General features: G+C 43.4%; 1 protein-coding gene across 1 annotated transcript in view; it reads left to right on the forward strand.

Moving 5' to 3' along the window:
• The first annotated feature begins 315 nt into the window (after nucleotides 1–315).
• Nucleotides 316–20,048, forward strand: part of LOC123769187 (uncharacterized) — a 179,604-nt gene continuing 159,871 nt past the window's right edge. The window contains exons 1-2 of the mRNA XM_069317003.1: nucleotides 316–387; nucleotides 10,943–11,209. Of these exons, the coding sequence (XP_069173104.1) occupies nucleotides 10,987–11,209 (223 nt within the window). The 5' untranslated portion in view covers nucleotides 316–387; nucleotides 10,943–10,986. The remainder of the gene's footprint in view (nucleotides 388–10,942; nucleotides 11,210–20,048) is intronic.

Below are 20,048 nucleotides of genomic sequence, written 5' to 3' on the forward strand. Positions count from 1 at the left end.
AGTTCCTCACGTGTGGCCTCAAAGAATGAGGTGATTTTACTGTACTCCTTGAATTCTAATTATCTGAAGTAAAAGCCTTATTTCACCTAGACAATAGAATACATGACAGCCCCGTGACATGAGTGTCGTCTTGAGAAGTGGGGATGTTTGTTATGATGTTTAGTGAAGAAGAATGTTCTGTAGAAGAGTAAGAGTTATGAAGGGTTACTTGGGTAGGAGTGATGAGGAGTTACTTGAGGGGGAGTGAGGCTGTATTGTGTGAGTTATCTGAGCACCACAGGAAAGGCTTGGAGATAGCGGCGTTTATAATGAGCTGTCAGAAATGTCAGTGTGAAAATATTAGTGTCAGTGTTCACAGTGAACTGCGGGAGGCTCTCAGTGACCATTGTAAGTATATACTGGCTGTGTCAGTAAACAGAGTAGATGCTGCCTGTCTTACTGTAAAGAATGAGTAAGTAAAGGTTGACTCCGTTTAAAGAGTAAATAGGTGCCGCCCGCCTTAACACAGTAGATGCAGGTTGCATCAGTATACAGAGAAGCTGGATCGTGTATTTGTGACAGGAGTGAGTTGGTGCAGGCTGTATCAGAGTGCATGAAGGTTGTGTTTGTGTAAAAAGTGAGTTGGTGCAGGTTGTGCCAGTGAAAACCGTAAGTAAGTAAAGGTTATACCAATGTAAGTAATGAGTAGGTACCGGTTGGGCTAGTGTTATGAGTGAAGAGGTGAAGGTAGTGCTGGTGTAAAGAGTGAGTGCAGACTTTGTAAGTGTAAAGAATTAGTAGGTGCATGTTGTTTTAGAGTTATGAGCTGGTGCAGGCTGTGCCAGTGAAAAGAGTGAGTATGTGCAGGTCGTGCTTGTGTAAAGACTGAGTACGTGCAGGTTGTGCCAGTGTTAAGAGTGAGTAGATGCATGCTGTGTCAGTGTGTGTAAAGAATGAGTAGGTGCAGGTTGTGCCCGTGTTATGAGTGAATAGGTGCAGGTTGTGCTAGTGTAAAGAATGAGTGCATGCTGTGTCAGTGTGAATAATGAGTAGGTGCAAGCTGAACCCGTGTAAAGGATGAGTAGGCGATGGTTGTGTCAGTGTTAAGAGTGAGTAGGTGCAGGCTGAGCTAGTGTAAAGAGCCAGTAGGTGCAGGTTGGGCCAGTATAAAGACTGAGTAGATGCAGGTTGTGCCAGTAGTATGAGTGAATAGGTGCATGATGTGCTATTGTAAAGAGTGAGTGCAGGCTGTGTCAGTGTAAAGAATGAATAGGTGCAGGTTGTGTCAGTGGAAAGACTGAGTAGATGCAGGCTGTGTCAGTGTAAAGACTGAGTAGATGCAGGTTGTGTCAGTGGAAAGACTGAGTAGATGCAGGCTGTGTCAGTGGAAAGATAATAATAATAATAATAGAAATAATAATAGGTTTTACTATTGAATAAGGCGTAGGTTGGACAGCTTATTAATTCGTTATGGAGTGATTTCCATTGACTAGTTCCCCTTAATTCATAGTGTTTTCATAGATTTGGTTTGACTCTGTGATATCGATAGATAGATAACTATCATATCTACCAGATAGATGTTTCTAGTAAGGTGCTCATGGGTTCTATTACATCTGTCAAGGATGAGTTTCAGATCAGGATTAACATTTAGGAACAAGGTTTTGTACATGATAATAGCACAAGAGAATTTATGGAGTGTGAATATGTTTAGCATATTAAGGAATTTAAACAGAGGTGTTGTGTGTTGTCTGAAGACAGACAATGTTACATAAATTGCCATCCACACTTCCGTGGAAATATAAACATAATAAAATAATAAAATAAACGTGAAAAAATTAAACAAAAATAAACAGAAAGATATTGTTATAGTTTTGATAGCAGATTTTTGCTGAGTGATGATGGGCTTGTGGTAATTTGCAGTGGTTGAACCCCCCATGCACAGATACCGTACGCAGGATAGGGATATAACCCCCCATGCACAGATACCGTACGCAGGATAGGGATATAACCCGCCATGCACAGACACCGTACGCAGGATAGGGATATAACCCGCCGTGCACAGATACCGTACGCAGGATAGGGATATATTAGCGAGCAGTATAATGAGACAAGAGCAGAGTGGGGAACATAATATCTGATATGTTTTAAGCCAACTAACATTCCATTATTTTTATTGCTAATTTTAATGTTGTCTTTCTGAAGTTAAATTGGGTTTGGTGATTTCTTCCAAATAAAATGTAGTAAGTCTTTCCAATGTTTTGTGTGAGTTTGAAGGCTGACATCCATGAGTGAACTTGTAATTCGGACTTTGTAATTCGTTATTTGCAATAATATTTATTGTGGGGGTTGGGGTCTGAATATATGAAGGTAGTATCGTCAGCAAATAGTATAGGTTTAAGAATGTTAGAGACATTTGGCAAATCATTGATGTATATAAGAAATAGAAGATGTCCTAGGATGCTGCCCTGTGGCACTCCAATGGTTAATGATAGAGTGGGGGGGGGAGGTTATATCAATAATGGCTACCTGTTGATTGTCACTAAGATAGGATCGAATATACTTCAGTGCAAGGTCTCGGAATCCGTAATGGTTAAACTTAGGTAAGAGGTAGTTATGGTTTACAGTATCAAAGGCTTTTTTCAGGTCAATGAAGAGCCTAAATGGGAACTCACTTTGGTCAAGGGCTGTGTAGATTATATCAAGCAGACTAATAATAGCATCGTGGTACTTTTTTGGGAGCGGAAGTCAAACTGACAGGGACTTAACATGTTGAATTTTACTAGGTAGAGAGGTAGAGCTGTTTGTAATTGTTTCGAATATTTTTGAAAATATAGGTAGATTTTATATCGGTTTATATTTGTTTATATCAACTGTATCGCCTTCTTTATTAACTGGCGTTACTCTTGTTTTTTGTAAGGATAACTGGAAAAGTATGACACTCTAGAGATATGTTAAATAGCAGAGCTATGGGTAGTGCAAGAGCAGGGGCAGCACTCATATATATCCTAGATGGTATTTCACTAATGTTCCCAGCTTTGATTTTAAGTGATAGAATTGTGGATATAATGACTGTCGGGTTGACAGGTATAAGGAGTAGAGAGTTAGGATAGCTGCTAGTGAAACAAGTATTTGGGACATTTGGATTTTTCTGGCAAGGTTAGCCCCAATCGAAGAAAGGAAGCTATTATATTCAGTTGCCGTTTCTAAGTCCGTTGCAAGTGTGTAACCATCCTTGAAGAGTTTCTGTTTGTTATGTGATTGTTGTTTAGACCCTAGGGTGTTAGAGATGGCTTTCAATGTACCTTTCATGTTTGCTTTTGCTTCTTTGAATCTACTCTCATAAAAGGAAAGTTTGGCTCTTCTTATTATTCTGTTAAGCATTGATGAGTATCTCCTGACTACTTCTTTTGTAATTAGGACAATCCTATGTTTTTTCATATATGTGTTTCTTGTTTATTGTTTGAGTATGCAAATTGTGAGCCAGGGGTTGTTTAACCATTTGGCAGTTATTTGCTTAGAGACGAGGACAGTGTGTGTTGTAGAGGCTTAGAGTTTAGGAAAGAAAGATGTCGGCAAATGAATTTATATCCTGTTTATTATTGAATTCAGATTCTCAGTTTATATTGTGAAGTGCATTTATGAGACTGCCTATTACTGCTTCGCTGTGTAGTCTGATGGTAAGTTTCATGGTATCCAAAGGTGTTATGTCAGTCAGTCAGTGATTATACAAGAGGCAAGGGGGGCTGTTATGTTACTCAGTCCGTATGTGCTCGAAAGTTGTAAGGTTGAGTGATTCGGGTGGGCTTGGTGATTGTGGGGATTAACATACAGAAGTTCATGTTGTTTATAAAGTAGTCGACTGGGGAGCTATTTTGCTGACAAAAGTCAATATTGAAGTCGCCTCCTAGGATGATGTGATTTTTGTTGAGTTTGTTGCATATGATTAGATTTTTTAGGTTATCTGAGAATGTAGTTGTATTAATATTAGAAAATCTATAAATGACTCTAAAAGATAGTGAGGATTTCAGGTATTTGATCGAGTATTGAGCAAAGGTATATTCACAGTAGTCGTCTCTATCGCTAATGACACTGGTGCAAATGATGTTATTTTTATGATAGATAACTGTGCCCCTTCATATTTATCTTGCCTGCAGTTGTGAATGGCTTTATAACCGGTTAAGCTGTAAAGTTGGGTATGGACTTTACTTAGCCATGTTTCTGTAAAAATAAATAACAATAGTTTGGTACCTAGTGCTTTGAGTCATTTATATCATCAACATGTTTACCAAGTGATCTGATGGTTTCTGCGGGTTTCAGTTGTGTAACTGTGTCCTTTAGAGAGCTTAGTTCAGGGAGGTCAACTCTGACAGAGAGTTGTTGACTTTCCGTAAGACTGGCTTTAGCGCCGGTTTGCAGGCTCCGTATTAGGGTCGCCTACTCTTCAATTATCGTCGATTGCCTTCAAGTATCTGGGCTAATAACCTGAACCATGGGTTCTCAGTGAAGCGCTTCAAGTCGGGACAACGGCCAACAGCTCGTTTAAGGTGTTCCAAATGTTGATTAAATTGTAGCATGGACCGAGTCGAACACGCCGATGACGTTATGCCACCCAACTGAGATGGTGGAGGTGTTGTTTAGGGGAGAGTTGGTCAAGCGGCTATGAGGGGGAGCAGCTGCACTACTACTGGTGTTAGCCTGGCTAGCCTGGTTATTCCTAATGGGTGTGCTGGCTTTCTTATTACCCTTCATGGACTTAGTTTTGGTGTGCATGGTAGCAGAAAATATGGGGGAAGACTCGTCGAGACAGAAGCAACGTACCAGCACACCAACATCTAACAGCACACTTCTTCCAAGGAGCAACATGTTAGTGAAGTTGAAATGGAATATTTTGGGTAGCTCTGGGCGTTAGTTTCAATTACATTTGGGTCACTGTTCTTACCTGCCTTCTGGGAATGCTACATCACCTGTGGGTCACTGTGAGCTCTTGGATCAGTTGACAAGTGTGGAGGAGTCTCTAGCCTCGTGATATCACACCCGAGATCTATCTTATTATTATTATTATTATTATTATTATTATCATTATTATTTTCATTATTTTCTTTTCCTTCTTTTTCTGTTTTGATTATTTCGTTATTATCGTTCGAACAAGTTGTATTCATGTGTCAAAGGTGGTGTTAATTATGTATAACTTTGACAATATGAAAGTATTTCACACCACTGAGCTGCTCACAATCACAGGAAACACCTGGGTACAGGGGGGGGTCAGCCTGTACATCAAAGACACATTCATCTGTACTAAACTGCTAAACACCACAAACGATATGGAGGAAGAGCTGATAATCAAAATAGAGATCCTAAATTTAGTTATTGTCTTTGTATATAAGTCACCGGAGGCAAATCCTCAGCAGTTTCTAAACCAACTAATTGTTGCAGCCTTGTTGTTAATAAAATATAACAATTACAAAATATAACACTGCTTAGAAAACCTCATAAATCCAGCCCCGAACATCATCCTGCTTGATGACTTTAACCTATGGGACCTGAAATGGAAGCACCTAGCTAATACAGTAATATCAGAGAGAATACCAGGAAGTAGCCTAAATGAACAGACACATGCTTCGGATGTGCAACAGATTTACCTTAAACCAGCAAGTAGTAGAACCAACTAGAAAGGGAACACGTTGGACCTCATTTGCACTAATAATGACGAATAGATCAGGAACATAATGATTACAAATACATGTTACTCAGATCACAACCTAATTGGAGTTCTGACAAGCATGGGGAGTAGACCTGCACAGCCAGTCCCGAGTCCCAGGGAGGAGAATTCAGTTATTTCAATTTTAATAATAAACATAATAACTGGGAGCAAATAAACCAAGACCTCACATAAATAAGCTGGGGAAGAACAAATAGAAAATGCAAACCTAAACAAATGCTTGGAAAAAAAATCAATTCAGTAGCTCTTGAAATATGCTCAATCCCCTACGAAAAAAGGGGAAGAGATGCATACTGGAAAGGGAACGGCGTTCCCTCTGTTGGCGAAGAAAACGAATCGAGGAACAACTAGAGTCACACCCTAACTCAACAATGACGAAGAAGGCTAAGTAGGGAAATAGAAACGATTGAACTAAAGCAACAAGAATCGTACAAAATCCAAGAGACACAAAGAGAGCAGAAGGCCATCAGTGGAGGACAGGCTGCGCAACCCGTCCTCCAAACAAAAACCCAAAAGTGATATAATGCACCAACCCAACCCGTCCTCGACTAAAGTTCATTACATCCAGTGGTCGACCCCACAGACGCATTCTTAAATTTTTACATGCTGTTCATTCAAAACGGGAATTTTCTCATAAACGGGAAATTTTCTCAAAAAATAAATGTTATAATATATTAGCATATTGTGTATATATAGGCATAGGTTGGGTTAGGTTAGGTTAAGTGTTTAGGTTTTGTTGGTGATTATTTGTATTTGTAGTACGTGGGTGAAGCATTTACAGAGTTGTAGTTCGAACAAAATTCGTCAGTGAATCATTTGTTCTGGAAGTGTTCGAACGAAATTAGCTGTGAGTCGTGTGTAAACCGTATTTCATTCATAAACGGGGTTTGGCGGCTGCATGGAATCGTTTTGGGTCTTTGTTTGGAGGACGGGCTGACCCACCAAACCCCACTGTTTATGAATGAAAAACGGTTTACACACGACTCACAACTGATTATGTTCGAACACTTCCGGAACAAATACTTCACTGACGAATTTTGTTCGAACCACCACGCATTAAATGCGTCACCCACGCACTACAAATACAAATAATCGTCAACAGAACCTAAACCTCTAACCTGACCTAACCAGTGCCTATATATGCACAATATACTAATATATTATAATGTTTTGTTTGTTTTGAATGAACAGCATGTTAAAATTTATGAATGTGTCTGTGGGATCGACCGCTGAATGGAATGGACTTAAGTCGAGGATGGGTTGTATTGCGTGCAGGAAGCTCCCAGAGGCGGTCGCCCGGGCCATTCAAGACTCGCAGGTTGCCACAAATATTTTTACATTTATTTTCTCAATGCATTTTCAACGCTTTATATGTTTTTTTCGTACATGATGCAAATTTGTGTCCTTTACAATATGTTTACAGTAGATCCTCGTTCTTACAGATAGGGGCCTCGTAGCCTGGTGGATAGCGCACAGGACTCGTAATTCTGTGGCGCGGGTTCGATTCCCGCACGAGGCAGAAACAATGGGCAAAGTTTCTTTCACCCTGAATGCCCCTGTTACCTAGCAGTAAATAGGTACCTGGGAGTTAGTCAGCTGTCACGGGCTGCTTCCTGGGGGTGGAGGCCTGGTCGAGGACCGGGCCGCGGGGACACTAAAACCCCGAAATCATCTCAAGATAACCTCAAAATAGATCGTTCATAATGTTCCAAGGAGCTGTGATACATGTGTCAGTAATATGTCCACAACAAATGTTCATTGTCACGGTATACTTCTTCAATATTCAATATATTTAAAATATGTACACTTTCCCACACTATTTATACAGTCACACGCTGTATAACACACTCAGTACTTCGGAAGTGAGAGAAAATCAAAGAAGCAGTCCATGGTACACAGCGCGACTTCGCTCTCGATGCCCCAGGTACAAACTGATAATAGTTCCTGTTTCTTCGTTCTGTCTGCTTGCAAAAAAAAACGCACTCACGTACACCTTTGGCCTTAGTACCTGTATGTGGCATGTAGCAAAGCTTTTGAAGTGTATGGTAGTCTTGAAAAGATTATAGGAAAATATCCATTTGTAAAGTAGTCTTGAAAAGATCGCTTTGCAAGGTAGGATTGAGAAGATTCAGGTATTCTGGAAGAGATTCAGCTATTCCTGAAAAGATCGCTTTGTAAGGTAGGATTTAAAACATCCAGGTTTTCTTGGGAAGATCTAGGAAAAGCTCAGTGACAAAACACTCTTCTGGTAGCATTAATATCTACACCAGTATATGGGAAAGTGGATGCAACACCAATATCAGAATCCTCAAATTGTGTTTTGTTTTGCAAACCACAAATTATTGCTTTGTGTTACAAAAAAAGTCAACTATGCTACATGTATCAGATGCATCATCATTGAACCAAGAAAAAGATTCATCCTATATGGGAGCCGGTCGGCCGAGCGGACAGCACATTGGACTTGTAATCCGGTGGTCCCGGGTTCGATCCCGGGCGCCGGCGAGAAACAATGGGCAGAGTTTCTTTCACCCTATTACCTAGCAGTAAAATAGGTACCTGGGTGTTAGTCAGCTGTCACGGGCTGCTTCCTGGGGGTGGAGGCCTGGTCGAGGACCGGGCCGCGGGGACACTAAAAAGCCCCGAAATCATCTCAAAATAACCTCAAGATATATTATCATCTATAACAACTGGAGTTGACATGGGTGGGCATGGGTGACCTCAGTAACTACTGATATGCTGGCTGTTTCGTCCTCACTGGTGCTGTATCACCTGTATCCCACCTTAGTGTTAGGTCCTTATTGTGCCTAGCTTCATCAAGAGCATGGCCCTTATGTTCTTCAAACAATACGGTCTGAATTTCACCGACAGAGAACGATCTTTCAACACCACATCGGCTAGAGTATTGTGAGCCAGAGGCGCGTACACCACCCATGGTTGCTCACTCGGAACTGAGCCAGCCAGCAGCCCTAGGGCATTCTGGGAATTTTTTCCAAGATGACTGCCTCTCACTGGAGGTCCCAGGAGTCCATTTCATACCTAATCTATTGCGTCCGCGTTTTGAATGGTACGAAATCTTTAATTGATCTTTTCTCGGCCTGCACAGTTTTTGCGGAACGAGTGTTCTCGACCAACGCAGTCCAGTTGTTAATACACTTTCGCGCCCCCTTCGATGGTAAAAAAAAAAAGTGGTAAGTGCGCGCGGCGTTTTTGCTGTTTAAGCGAAAAAACAAAAATGTGTATACTCTTTTTACTCTCCTTACCTTAGTTCTTGAGCTACGTATTACATTTTGGTACCAACGTGTTCGCAATAAAATCCTCTAGAAGAACATCAATACAAAAGTCACAAAACATATAAGGATACCAGCACCAAATAAATAACTACGAAGATGACTCGCCGTGAGCGCCCAACAGCAACAAAATGTTTTTACTCTTGGGATTGTTATCACCTCCACACTTGTTCTACAGCGTTAATTTTGGTATCAATGGACTCGCAATGAAATTCCCAACACGGTGATATGAATATAAGCGTGGAATAATGATTGCGGCCCGCCCGCAAGAGTGTGGGAAGTGGTGAAATTGTTACCCGGTATCGGTGACGGGACGACGCACGGCGCTTTGAAAGTTTATACTTATTTCACTCTCATGACATTAATTTTCTATGTACGTCATTCATTTTTGTGTCAATGTGTTCGCAATAGAATGTTCTATGAGCCCGTAGGTAAAAAAGATCAACAAAGCGTAAGATAGAATAGCGCCAAATATAAAACAATGCTGGAACATATCAGTGAGCGTCAAACACACACGAAATGTTTTTACTTTTCTTATGTTTGTCAAGTTTATACTTGTTGCACACAGTTATTTTTGGTTGTACATTGATCGGAATAAAATTCCCTAAACAGACATATGCATATAATACATGATATGGGGGAAGCACTACCAGTATAAACGGCTAAAGTCACCCACCTGCAACCCGTTTGGGACATAATACCATTTGATCGAAGTGGTCCACACCTTTCATGACATTATTGTATAATGCAGCCTAGTGGTGAGAAAGAGAGCCTCATGGCGCGCAGTTTGAAACAAACCCAAAGTAAATCGGATAAAAATTGAATTTTATACAAATATTTTAAAAGAGGACATAACTTTATGTCCACCATGCAGGAACGGTTAGCGAAACAGGACTCCTCGGTGCGTCCTGATCCCGCGAAAGTGTTTTAATTAATTAATTGATTAAGCGTCTGAGAAGGTATTTGGGGTTCAACATTTGGATGACGAGTGTTTAAACCACTGAGATCCTCTTATGTTTGATTTTGTTTGTGTTCTGCGAATTTTTTGTTAATAATCTTCACACTCAGACACATCCTCGGCTTTTGCTCAGTGTCTGAAAAAATAGACCGGATAGCTTGAATATATCCATGCAAGGATTCGTAGAGAGCACAAGCTGTGTTCAAGTCTTGGCAAGACGATTGCAAGGAAACACTGATCATTTGAAAACAATCCAATATTTAATCCAACAATTTGACCAATATTCCTATTTCCATCTTCATCATGGTTGACAGTCGTCCACGAGGCTGTTGTCGACACTCTGCCTTCTAATCACCGTTATATCAAGCGTTATCCAAAACGTGTTTTTTTTTTTTTTGCAAGAAAGCTGTGTAAAAGTGCTTTTGTTGTATATGCACGCACTAACCATCTTATATCATATATTCATTTTGCAATAGGCAAATTAGCACCAAAAATCAGTTAGTGTAGCAGCAAGGAGATCCCACCGGTAAATAGAAGCAGAACAAATGTGAAATTACTTTTTACAAATTAAAAGAATATTAATGTTTCTTGGAAACATTCAGAAGACCATTTTCCAACCAAATTTAATGAAAGTGCAAAACGTGGAATTCAATCCGCATACTCAATCAGATCTTTAATTCGTGCATGTAAGGCATTATTCTTGCCATTCATGTTGCTGGCATTATCATAACTTTGACCATGGGAATCTTTTATGTCAAAATACAGCGTGTAAGTATTAGTGCGAATCCCTCGAAAATGTGGAGCCCGTAACAAATGCTACTTTTGTTATAGACTAATCCAGCCCAAACACTGGGTAATCTGTCCAAGAGCTTATTATTTTACCTCTGATTTTCTCACTGGCTCCTATATTAGATTTGCTGAAGATTATCATTCCTGAAACCTGTTTATAAATTCAATTTCAAATTAAATTTGTTTTAATACATTTCATTTTGTTTTCAGATTTTAAAAACTTTACAAAAGTGTAAGAGACAACTGAAAGCAACATGGCGTCAAGCCGGTGGTCTGCGAAAGAGACCCGGGATTTCGTTAATCATCTGAGAGATGTTGACCGGAACATCATCGGAAAGGAAGACATTCAAAACATCTCATTAAAAATGAATGCACTTGGGTACAGGAGAAACGCTGAAAAATACTTCACAAAATATTGTGATATGAAAAGAAATCACCCAAATCCTGACGTATGTAAAGTTATAAATGGCATTGTTGGTAAGTAAAACAATTTTTGTTATTTTACCTTCTAATGATTATTACTGAAATGCACACGTCATATCATTATAACAAAGATGTTATACTAGATAGCCTTCTTAATCCTTAGAATACATATTTCTGCTCTCCGACATCACTATCTAGGATTTGTATTATATTAGCGAAAAACTAAATTAGTTACTAATTCGAAAATGAAATAATATAACTTTTACGTTTCTTCATTATAAGAGTCAATGAAAATAATGATTATTTTAAAGTCAACATAAAAAATCATAAGTGATCTAAAATATATTTAGTTTGTATTAATATATTTGAGCAAGATGTTGTCGCATGCTACAATTATTTTAATTAATTAGTGTCTATTTAATAATATATTTATCTCTTGATTTGGAAATAGTCCGAAAATGTAAATTCTTTATAATTAATGGACTTAAATGCGGAGTGCAGCTATTTGTAGGTTAAAAAAAAGCCTCAATTATTTCATGATACACACTGTGTTTAACTATGACGAACTATCGTACTTCACATACCTCAGGACAACGTCTAAGGATTTACAATGTTATAGATAAGGTGAATTACGGACTTCACACTGGCAGGAAAGGTAGCGTGAATAGCAACAAAATGGCTCAGAGAATAGATTGGAGAACATCGCATTGGCTAGAAAGTTGAATAAAAGACACCAAACTTGTTGGAAAAATGTGAAAAAAAAACTCGCAGCCAGTGAAGAGCATCACACTGGCTGTGAGGGTACAGTGAAGAGCATCACACTGGCTGCGAGGGTACAGTGAAGAGCATCACACTGGCTGCTAGGGTACAGTGAAGAGCATCACACTAGCATAGAGGGGTAGAGTGAAGTGCATCATTCTTTCTGCAAGCATCATACTTCATTATAAAGACTCAAGTATTTACACACGTATGATCAGTTGTGAAAAAGTTCCTTAGAACACCAATTGCAAGGCTCAATGTATAATCAGCTTGAGAAACATAATTTAAGAAATTACTCTCAGCATGGATATATTACATGGAGTAATATGTTGTCAACCCTTCAGACTTACAGCATCCTTCACAAATAACTTACTCACCCCAGATTGTTCTTAGTGTAACAACCTTCATGGCATCGTACACATCACCGTATTGGTGGTTTCTGTCTACTCCTCTACTCTATCTTGCCGTCTTAACAATAACTGCCGTTCACTATATGTTTCTCTCAGCCCCAACTGAATAGTGTACATCACATATAAACTTAACTGCCATTTAGAACTTTCTCCGGACTGTTGTGTCCGCCTGTCCGTCGGTAAGGAGATAGAGCTGGATCTCTAGAGTTGGCAAAGATGCTTGTAAAGACTTGATGTCCTGTTATCAGACGGACTATTAAGGATGCTTACCCAAGCGCCTGGTACACTCTCATTTTCATATAAATTAATGTGATCCACGACTCTTAAGTCATTACATCTTCCAGCAATTTTCTCCACTCCCTGTTCAGTTCGTTATTGCTGTGAGGGGGACTTGGTGGGCGGCTGCCAGAGAGTGATGCTCCTTGGGACAGTCCTCTGTCCTTTTCTAGCCTTGTGCTCCTGCTGCTGTCCTCTCTAATTGTGCGGAACGACTTTTCCTTTTCCTTCTGTTTCGTTTTTTCCCCCCCTCTTCTCCTATCTGCTTGTCGTTTCCTGCTGACCTTTTGCTTGTTTTGGTTATTCCTTTGGACTTCTTCTATTTTGATGTTTGGGTGCTTGAGGAGGCATACTCTTGCACCCGTAGAACTGTAGTACCCAACGTCGAGAGAGAGGGGAACCTTTTATTGTCAATCCTCCTTTCGTCACTCAACCCTATCTCGACAGACTGACGGTTCTTAAGGTGGCATTTGTGGGGCGTATACTCACGACGCACCCCTAGGAGGCCCGGACATGGTCGGCGATAGCTTCTTGTTGGGTGTCCTGCCTCTAATTGTGGCTCCATGGTGGGTGTGGGGGCACATTCGTGAATTAATTTTTTTCTTTTCGTACTTGTGTCAAATTCTGTTCCTCTTTTACCTTCTTAGGCTCTTGGGGTGGGCGACCAGGCCCCCGAGTCGGTCTGTGTTGGAAGACCAGGCTCTGTAGCCTCCGTTGCATTGGGCCCCGACCTTGCTCCTCCTTTGGCCTTTCTGACTATTTCACTCGGCTCCCCTCCCTCCTCTGTGGTTGGGTCGAGCCCCAAGCCCCCAGTGGTGACTATCTCGTCCCCTGGCACGGCTCAGTCTCTCGTTGTGACTAGTGTGCCTTTTAACCCCTCTCTCTCTCTGGGGTTCTCAACGCCGTCCTCGACACGGCCGCACTCGCTCGATTCATTCCCATACTGATGCGAATCAAGTCTTGTTTGGTCCCGCTTCGTGGGCCAAATACTTTGATCTCCTCCCTCTTGATTCTGCGCCTCCTGACGATTTCTCCTTTCCTAGGCACCATGTTGATTCCGTCGATGCCTCTGTCACCTTCAACCCCACCCGTCTCGGTACACGTGTCAGTGCTGCTCCTTCTCAGGATGCAGCCTCCCGCTTGGCTGCTTTATTCTGCCTTGACCAGACCCCTGTTCGGGTCTCCAAGAACGCTCAGTTGAATGCAGGTGTTGGCACTATTCTCCTCCCGCCCCATGTTGCAACCGGTGTTCGGAAACTGCAGGACTGCCACGATGATATTCAGCATATCCTTGAGGCCCAAGGCCATTCTGTCCTCCAGGTAGACACGTTTACTCGTCCCCCTCGTGGTCGTCGCCGTCAGCCCCTTCGGGTTGTGAAGATTACCTTTGATAGTAGGACCCTTCCGCCCTGTCATTCTTGCTGGTGCCAGGTGCTCCATCCAAAAGTACATTCCCTCCCCTCGGCTCTGTAATAAGTGCTGGTGGTTTGGGCATGGTGCCCTTAGCTGCTCTGGAACTATCTCTCTTTGTCCTTTGTGTGTGGGCGAAGGTCACTCTAAGTCGGGGTGCACTTCTTCCCAGGCTCGCTGCCTCAATTTCAGTGAGGCCCAATCTACCTTCTCCCGTGCGTGTTTACATTACAAGCTTGAGGCAGCCGTCCTCACCTTGAAGCACCAGGAGCGTTTATCTTTTCCTGAGTCGAGGCGCCAGGTTCGCCAGGTCCCGCCTTGTGCTAACGTTTCTTATGCTCACGTGTTGTGCTCTTCCTCTCCTCGTCCTTCCCATCTTCCTCAGACTCACAACCGTTTCCAGGCATTGGACCCTGATACGCCCACCGCCCCCTCCTCTGTTCCTTTGAGTTCTGTCCCGAAGTGTCCCCCCTCCTGGTCCTCTGTCTGGGGTTCCCCTTCTTTCTGCCCTGTCTGTCATGTCTCCTGTGTCTTCTTCCTCGTCTCCCTCCGCTCCTCCTTCCCATCCTTCTTCTCTGCCTATTGGCTCTTCCCACCGCCTGTCAGTACGGGCTGATGTCCATCGCTCTCCCAATGGCCGTCGTGTATACTCTCGTTCAGCTTCTGTTGAGACGCTGGAATCCGTTGCCCAGTACGTAGATGCTGGGACACCTGTCTCTTTGAGTCAGAAGCGTAAGCCTGGCTCCTCTCCTTCCTTCTCCCCGGCAGGTAAGAAGGCTTCGCTTTCTTCCTCGGCCCCTACTTCTGACTCTCTCGCTCCTTCCCCTCCCATTTCGGTGGTTGCGCCCCCTGTTCCTGCTATGGAGGTTTCTTTGGCCCCCGCTTCCCTCTCGGTTGCTGCCCTTGCTGAGGTGCGCTCCCCTTTTTCTACTCCTCTTTCTGCTGCTGTCCTTGACTGCTCTTCTCGGATGTCTCCTCCTCTTCCTCCTCCTCCGGACCCCGCCCGTCCGCCTCTGGTCTGTTCTCCCGCTTCCTTCCCTCTGTCTTTGCTCAGTTTACCCATGCCCCCTAACCCTGATTTTGCTGACCCTGATCTTCTTTAACGTGCTGTGTTTCTCTTTCACCTTTGTTTCTTTCTTGTCCCTGTTGTTGTCCTTTCTCTTCTCGTCGATGTCTATTCTTCAATGGAACGTTCGTGGTTATTACGCCAATTTCCTCGAACTCCAGCTTCTGATTTCGCGGTTTTGGCCCCTTTGTGTCTGTCTCCAGGAGCCGATGTTGGTGCTCGTCCTGGTCGCTTTCGTGGCTATTCCTTTCTTTCTTCCCCCCCCCCCCCCCCCCAGCAATAGCTGGGGCTCCTAACTCTTCTGCATCTCTTGATTCGCTCGGATGTTCCCTTTGTCCCCTTACTTTTTCCTTCTCCTCTCCATTGTTCTGCTGCTCATATCTTTATGAGGAAATGGTACACCGTTTGTTCCATCTATCTCCCCCCGAGTGTCCCGCTTTCTTTTCCCGATCTGAAACACCTACTGGACTCCTTGCCGGAGCCTGTGCTCCTGCTGGGTGATTTCAATTGTCGTCATTCCCTTTGGGGTGATGTTCTGACAAACACCCGGGGTCGCCTTCTTGAGCCGTTCATCCTCTCTTCTTTACTGTCTCTTCTGAATTCTGGTGAGCCCACTCATTTGTACTCTCGGACTCGCACCCTTTCCTGTCTTGATCTTTCTCTTTGCTCGTCTTCTCTTTACTTGGATTTCACGTGGCAGGTTCTTGATGACCTCCAATGCAGTGACCATTTCCCCATCCTTGTTACCTTTTTCTCTTTTCACCCTCCCCTCTCCTTCCCTAGGTGGCGGTTTGCTAAGGCGGACTGGAACCTATTTACCCTCAGTGCTGCTCTCTCTGACCTCTCCCTTCTGCCTCTCCCTCACTCTCTCCTCCTTTTTCATGACACCGTCTTCGACGCTGCCCTCCGCTCTATTCCTCGCTCTTCCTCTCTGGGTCCATGGAAGTGTGTTCCCTGGTGGAATGCAGACTGCCCTCGCTGTAAGCGTGCAGCCTGGAAGAGGCACCGCCGTCGGCAGACGGCCGATTCTTTTCTTTTCTTTCGGAAGGCGAGTGCGGTGGCCCGTAGGGCCATCCATGCGGCTAAAGGTGAGTGTTGGGCATCTTATATCTCCACCATTACGTCCGAAATTCCTCTGCCACAGATCTGGAAGCGTATCCACAAGATAGCAGGTAATTTCTTTCCGAATGTTTTCGCCGGTCCTTCACCTCCGTGGTACTCCTGTGGCGGACCCGTTGCAGGTAGCTACCGAACTGGGTTCCCACTTTTGTTCTGTTAGCTCTGGTTGTCATTATTCATTATTATTTCATTTTCATTATTGCCAAGTTGTGTCTGCAAACTCTTTGAACGTATGGTTAACGTTCGTCTGATGTGGTTCTTGGAACACCATCACCTCCTCTCCTCTTCTCAATTTGGTTTCCGCAAGTGCCACAGCTCATCAGATGTCCTGGTTAACTTGGAGGTTTATATTCGTTCTGCTTTTGCTTCGAAGAACTCCGTTGTTGCCGTATTTTTTGACCTGGAAAAGGCTTACGACACTACTTGGCAATTTCATATTCTATCCCAGCTTCATTCTTTTGGCCTTCGTGGTCATCTCCCTCTCTTTCTCCACAGCTTCCTCTCTTGTCGTTCCTTTCGGGTGAGGCTTGGTACCGCTCTCTCTGCAGGCGACGAGTCACAATAACGTGGCTGAAGTATGTTGACCAGACCACACACTAAAAGTTGAAGGGACGACGACGTTTCGGTCCGTCCTGGACCATTCTCGACTTGAGAATGGTCCAGGACGGACCGAAACGTCGTCGTCCCTTCAACTTCTAGTGTGTGGTCTGGTCAACACCGCTCTCTCTGCCTCTTTTCAGCAATACGAAGGTGTGCCCCAGGGTAGTGTTCTGAGCACTACTCTTTTTCTGGTTGCCCTCAATGGTCTTCTTTCCTCTCTTCCTTCTGGCGTCTTTTCCGATCTCTATGTCGATGATCTTACCCTTTGCTGTCAGGGTGATGATTCGCCTCTCCTTCAACGCCGGCTTCAACTTGCGATTGATGCCGTGTCGTCTTGGGCCACCGATCATGGCTTCAAGTTCTCTACTACTAAGACTTGTGCCATGACTTTTACTCGGAAACGGGTCGTTCTTCGTCCCTCTTTGTAACTTTATGGTCATCCCCTTGAGTACAAAGATTCTGTGAAGCTTTTGGGGTTATTCTTTGACACTCGCTTGTCTTGATCTCTCCATATCTCTTACCTCCGTGTTGAGTGCTCTAAGGACCTTACCCTCCTTCGGGTATTGTCCCATACTCCTTGGGGAGCGGATAGGCGCACTCTCCTCGCTTTATATTCCTCTCTCGTCCTGTCTAAGCTCGATTATAGTTGCCCTGCTTACTTGTCTGCTTCTCCTTCCACTCTTCGTTATCTTGATGCTCTGCACCATACTGGGTTGCTCCTCAGTTCTGGTGCCTTTCATTCGACTCCTATCCTTAGCTTGTATGTTGACACTGGCTTCCTATCTCTCCAGGACCGCCGTGATCGCTACTGTCTTCGCTATCTTGCGCGGTCCTTGCAACATCCTTCCTCTCGCCTCTGTCGTGCTTTAACTTTTACCCCTCCTGCGGTTCCTGTTCCTCTTCACCACCTCCCTCTTTCTGTCCGGTTATCTCGCTTACAGGATTCTCTTTCCGTTCGTATTTCTAATATTTCACCTCGTGTTGATCCTTCTTTGACCCCATGGAGAGTTCCCCCTTCCGCAATTTTGTAAAACCTTAATCCACATCACTAAAGCTTTTACCCCTCCTACGGTTCTATAACACCTTTTCCTTGAGCACTTTTCTTCTCACTCCCGCTCCGTTTGTCTTCACCGATGGGTCTAAGTCTGCGGACGGTGTTGGCTACTCTGTTGTTTTTCCTGATTGCACTTATATGTGTCGCTTACTTCCGGAGACTATCATCTTCACAGCGGAGCTTTATGCTATTCTCTATGCTCTTCGTCTCCTGCTTTCTCGTTGTCAATCTTCCTTTGTAGTAGTTGTTGACTCTCGCAGTGCCCTCATGGCTCTCAGGTCCTTTAATCCGGTTCATCCAGTGGTCGTCGAGATCCAGCATTGGCTGTTTCTTGTTCACAGTAAATTTAAGTCGGTTGAGTTTTGTTGGGTTCCCAGCCATATTGGTGTCTCTTTAAATGAGCGTGCTGATGCTGCTGCCAGGGAAGCTGTCCGCTCCTGTCCCATCTCTCGTAAAGGTATTCCTTATTCCGACTTTTACCCGGTTATCCATTCCTCCGTCCTTACCCATTGGCAGGCTTGTTGGTCGTCTGTTACTGGTAACAAACTACGTACTCTTAAAAGTTGTGTGTCCTCGTGGCCGTCCTCCTACCACCGTAACCAGCGATGGGAAACGGCTCTGGCGAGGGTGCTTATTGGCCATACTCGCTTAACTCATGGTCACTTGATGGAGCGCCGCCCTGCTCTATATTTTCCTAATTGCATTGTCCCTCTTATGGTTGTGCATGTCCTTGCTGAATGTCCTGACTTCCAGGACGAGCGTGTGTCATGTTTTCCGACCGTCCCCCGTGGTCGCTTGTCTCTCGATAGTATTCTTGGTGACTCGGATACTTTTGATATCGTTCGCCTTATCTTGAGGTTATCTTGAGATGATTTCGGGGCTTTTAGTGTCCCCACGGCCCAGTCCTCGACCAGGCCTCCACCCCAGGAAGCAGCCCGTGACAGCTGACTAACACCCAGGTACCTATTTTATTGCTAGGTAACAGGGGCATAGGGTGAAAGAAACTCTGCCCATTGTTTCTCGCCGGCGCCTGGGATCGAACCCAGGACCACAGGATCACAAGCCCCGCGTGCTGTCCGCTCGGCCGACCGGCTCCCTATGCGGCCTTATGCGTTACTGTTCTCGTATTGGCATCCTTGGTGATATTTAGCGCCCTCTGATTATCCCGCACATTTGATGGTGCTACATGGCCCTCCCGGTTTGGTGCCTTCTTTTGATAATTACTTATTTACTTCCAGCAATTTTATTTGGGATGTCTCAGGCATAAGAAGAGTCACTGATCAGACGTTATATGTCTGAAGTAACACAATCTAGGATTTTTTATTGATTATATTTTTAAATTATTTTATATCAGTATTTGCAACAAGAAAATCATAATAATAGTAATTATTAAAAGTGTTTCAATTAATACTAATATAATAAGATATCTGTTACTCCGAAGTAGGTCAGATGCTAGGTTTTGGTGGCATGTTTGTGTCACAGGAGAGTCAGGGTGGACCCAAGTGCCAAGCATTAAGAAATATTGGCATTTATAGTGAACCCTGCTACCCCCACCTTCCCCTTCCCCCCTCCTTCCCCCCTCCTCCATCCCCCCCCTGCACCCACACTCCTGCAATTTTCATGAAGTAAAGTTATTTAACTGGATACCAGACCCACTTGCATTCCAGAATTACAGATACAATTATACACCGAAAGGGAACTACAACTACGACAGACAACTGCCCTATAACAATCAGTACTGGTCAGAACAAACTCAATATATCCACGCATAATGGGCTTGCCGAAAAAGTCTCCCAGTCCAACTATCACTAATAGAGTAACCTCATTCATCTTTGCCAACATACAAGGACTAAAAACAAGAACAAACAACAAAATACACTTCATAAATGGCCTCCTCACGGAGTCAAATGCAGTATTTGGAGCTTTCACAGAAACCCATGCAGGGGAATTCTTAGGTAGTGAGATCTGGATTCCAGGATATAACCTATACAGGTGTGATTGGGAAATTAGGTCACATTGAGGAGTGGGTCTGTATATTAGGGAAGACCTTGTATGCTCGGAGCTCCTTAACGTTACAAATGAGGTGGTAGAGGTACTGGGATTAAAAACAGAGAAAGTAAACTTAGTGATTATTCTAATATACAAACCGCCAGATGCAACGGCCGAGGAATTCACAGAACAGATATAAATAGAGAATAA

The sequence above is a fragment of the Procambarus clarkii genome, chromosome 86 (assembly GCF_040958095.1).
Source record: "Procambarus clarkii isolate CNS0578487 chromosome 86, FALCON_Pclarkii_2.0, whole genome shotgun sequence".
Taxonomy (NCBI): Eukaryota; Metazoa; Arthropoda; class Malacostraca; order Decapoda; family Cambaridae; genus Procambarus; species Procambarus clarkii.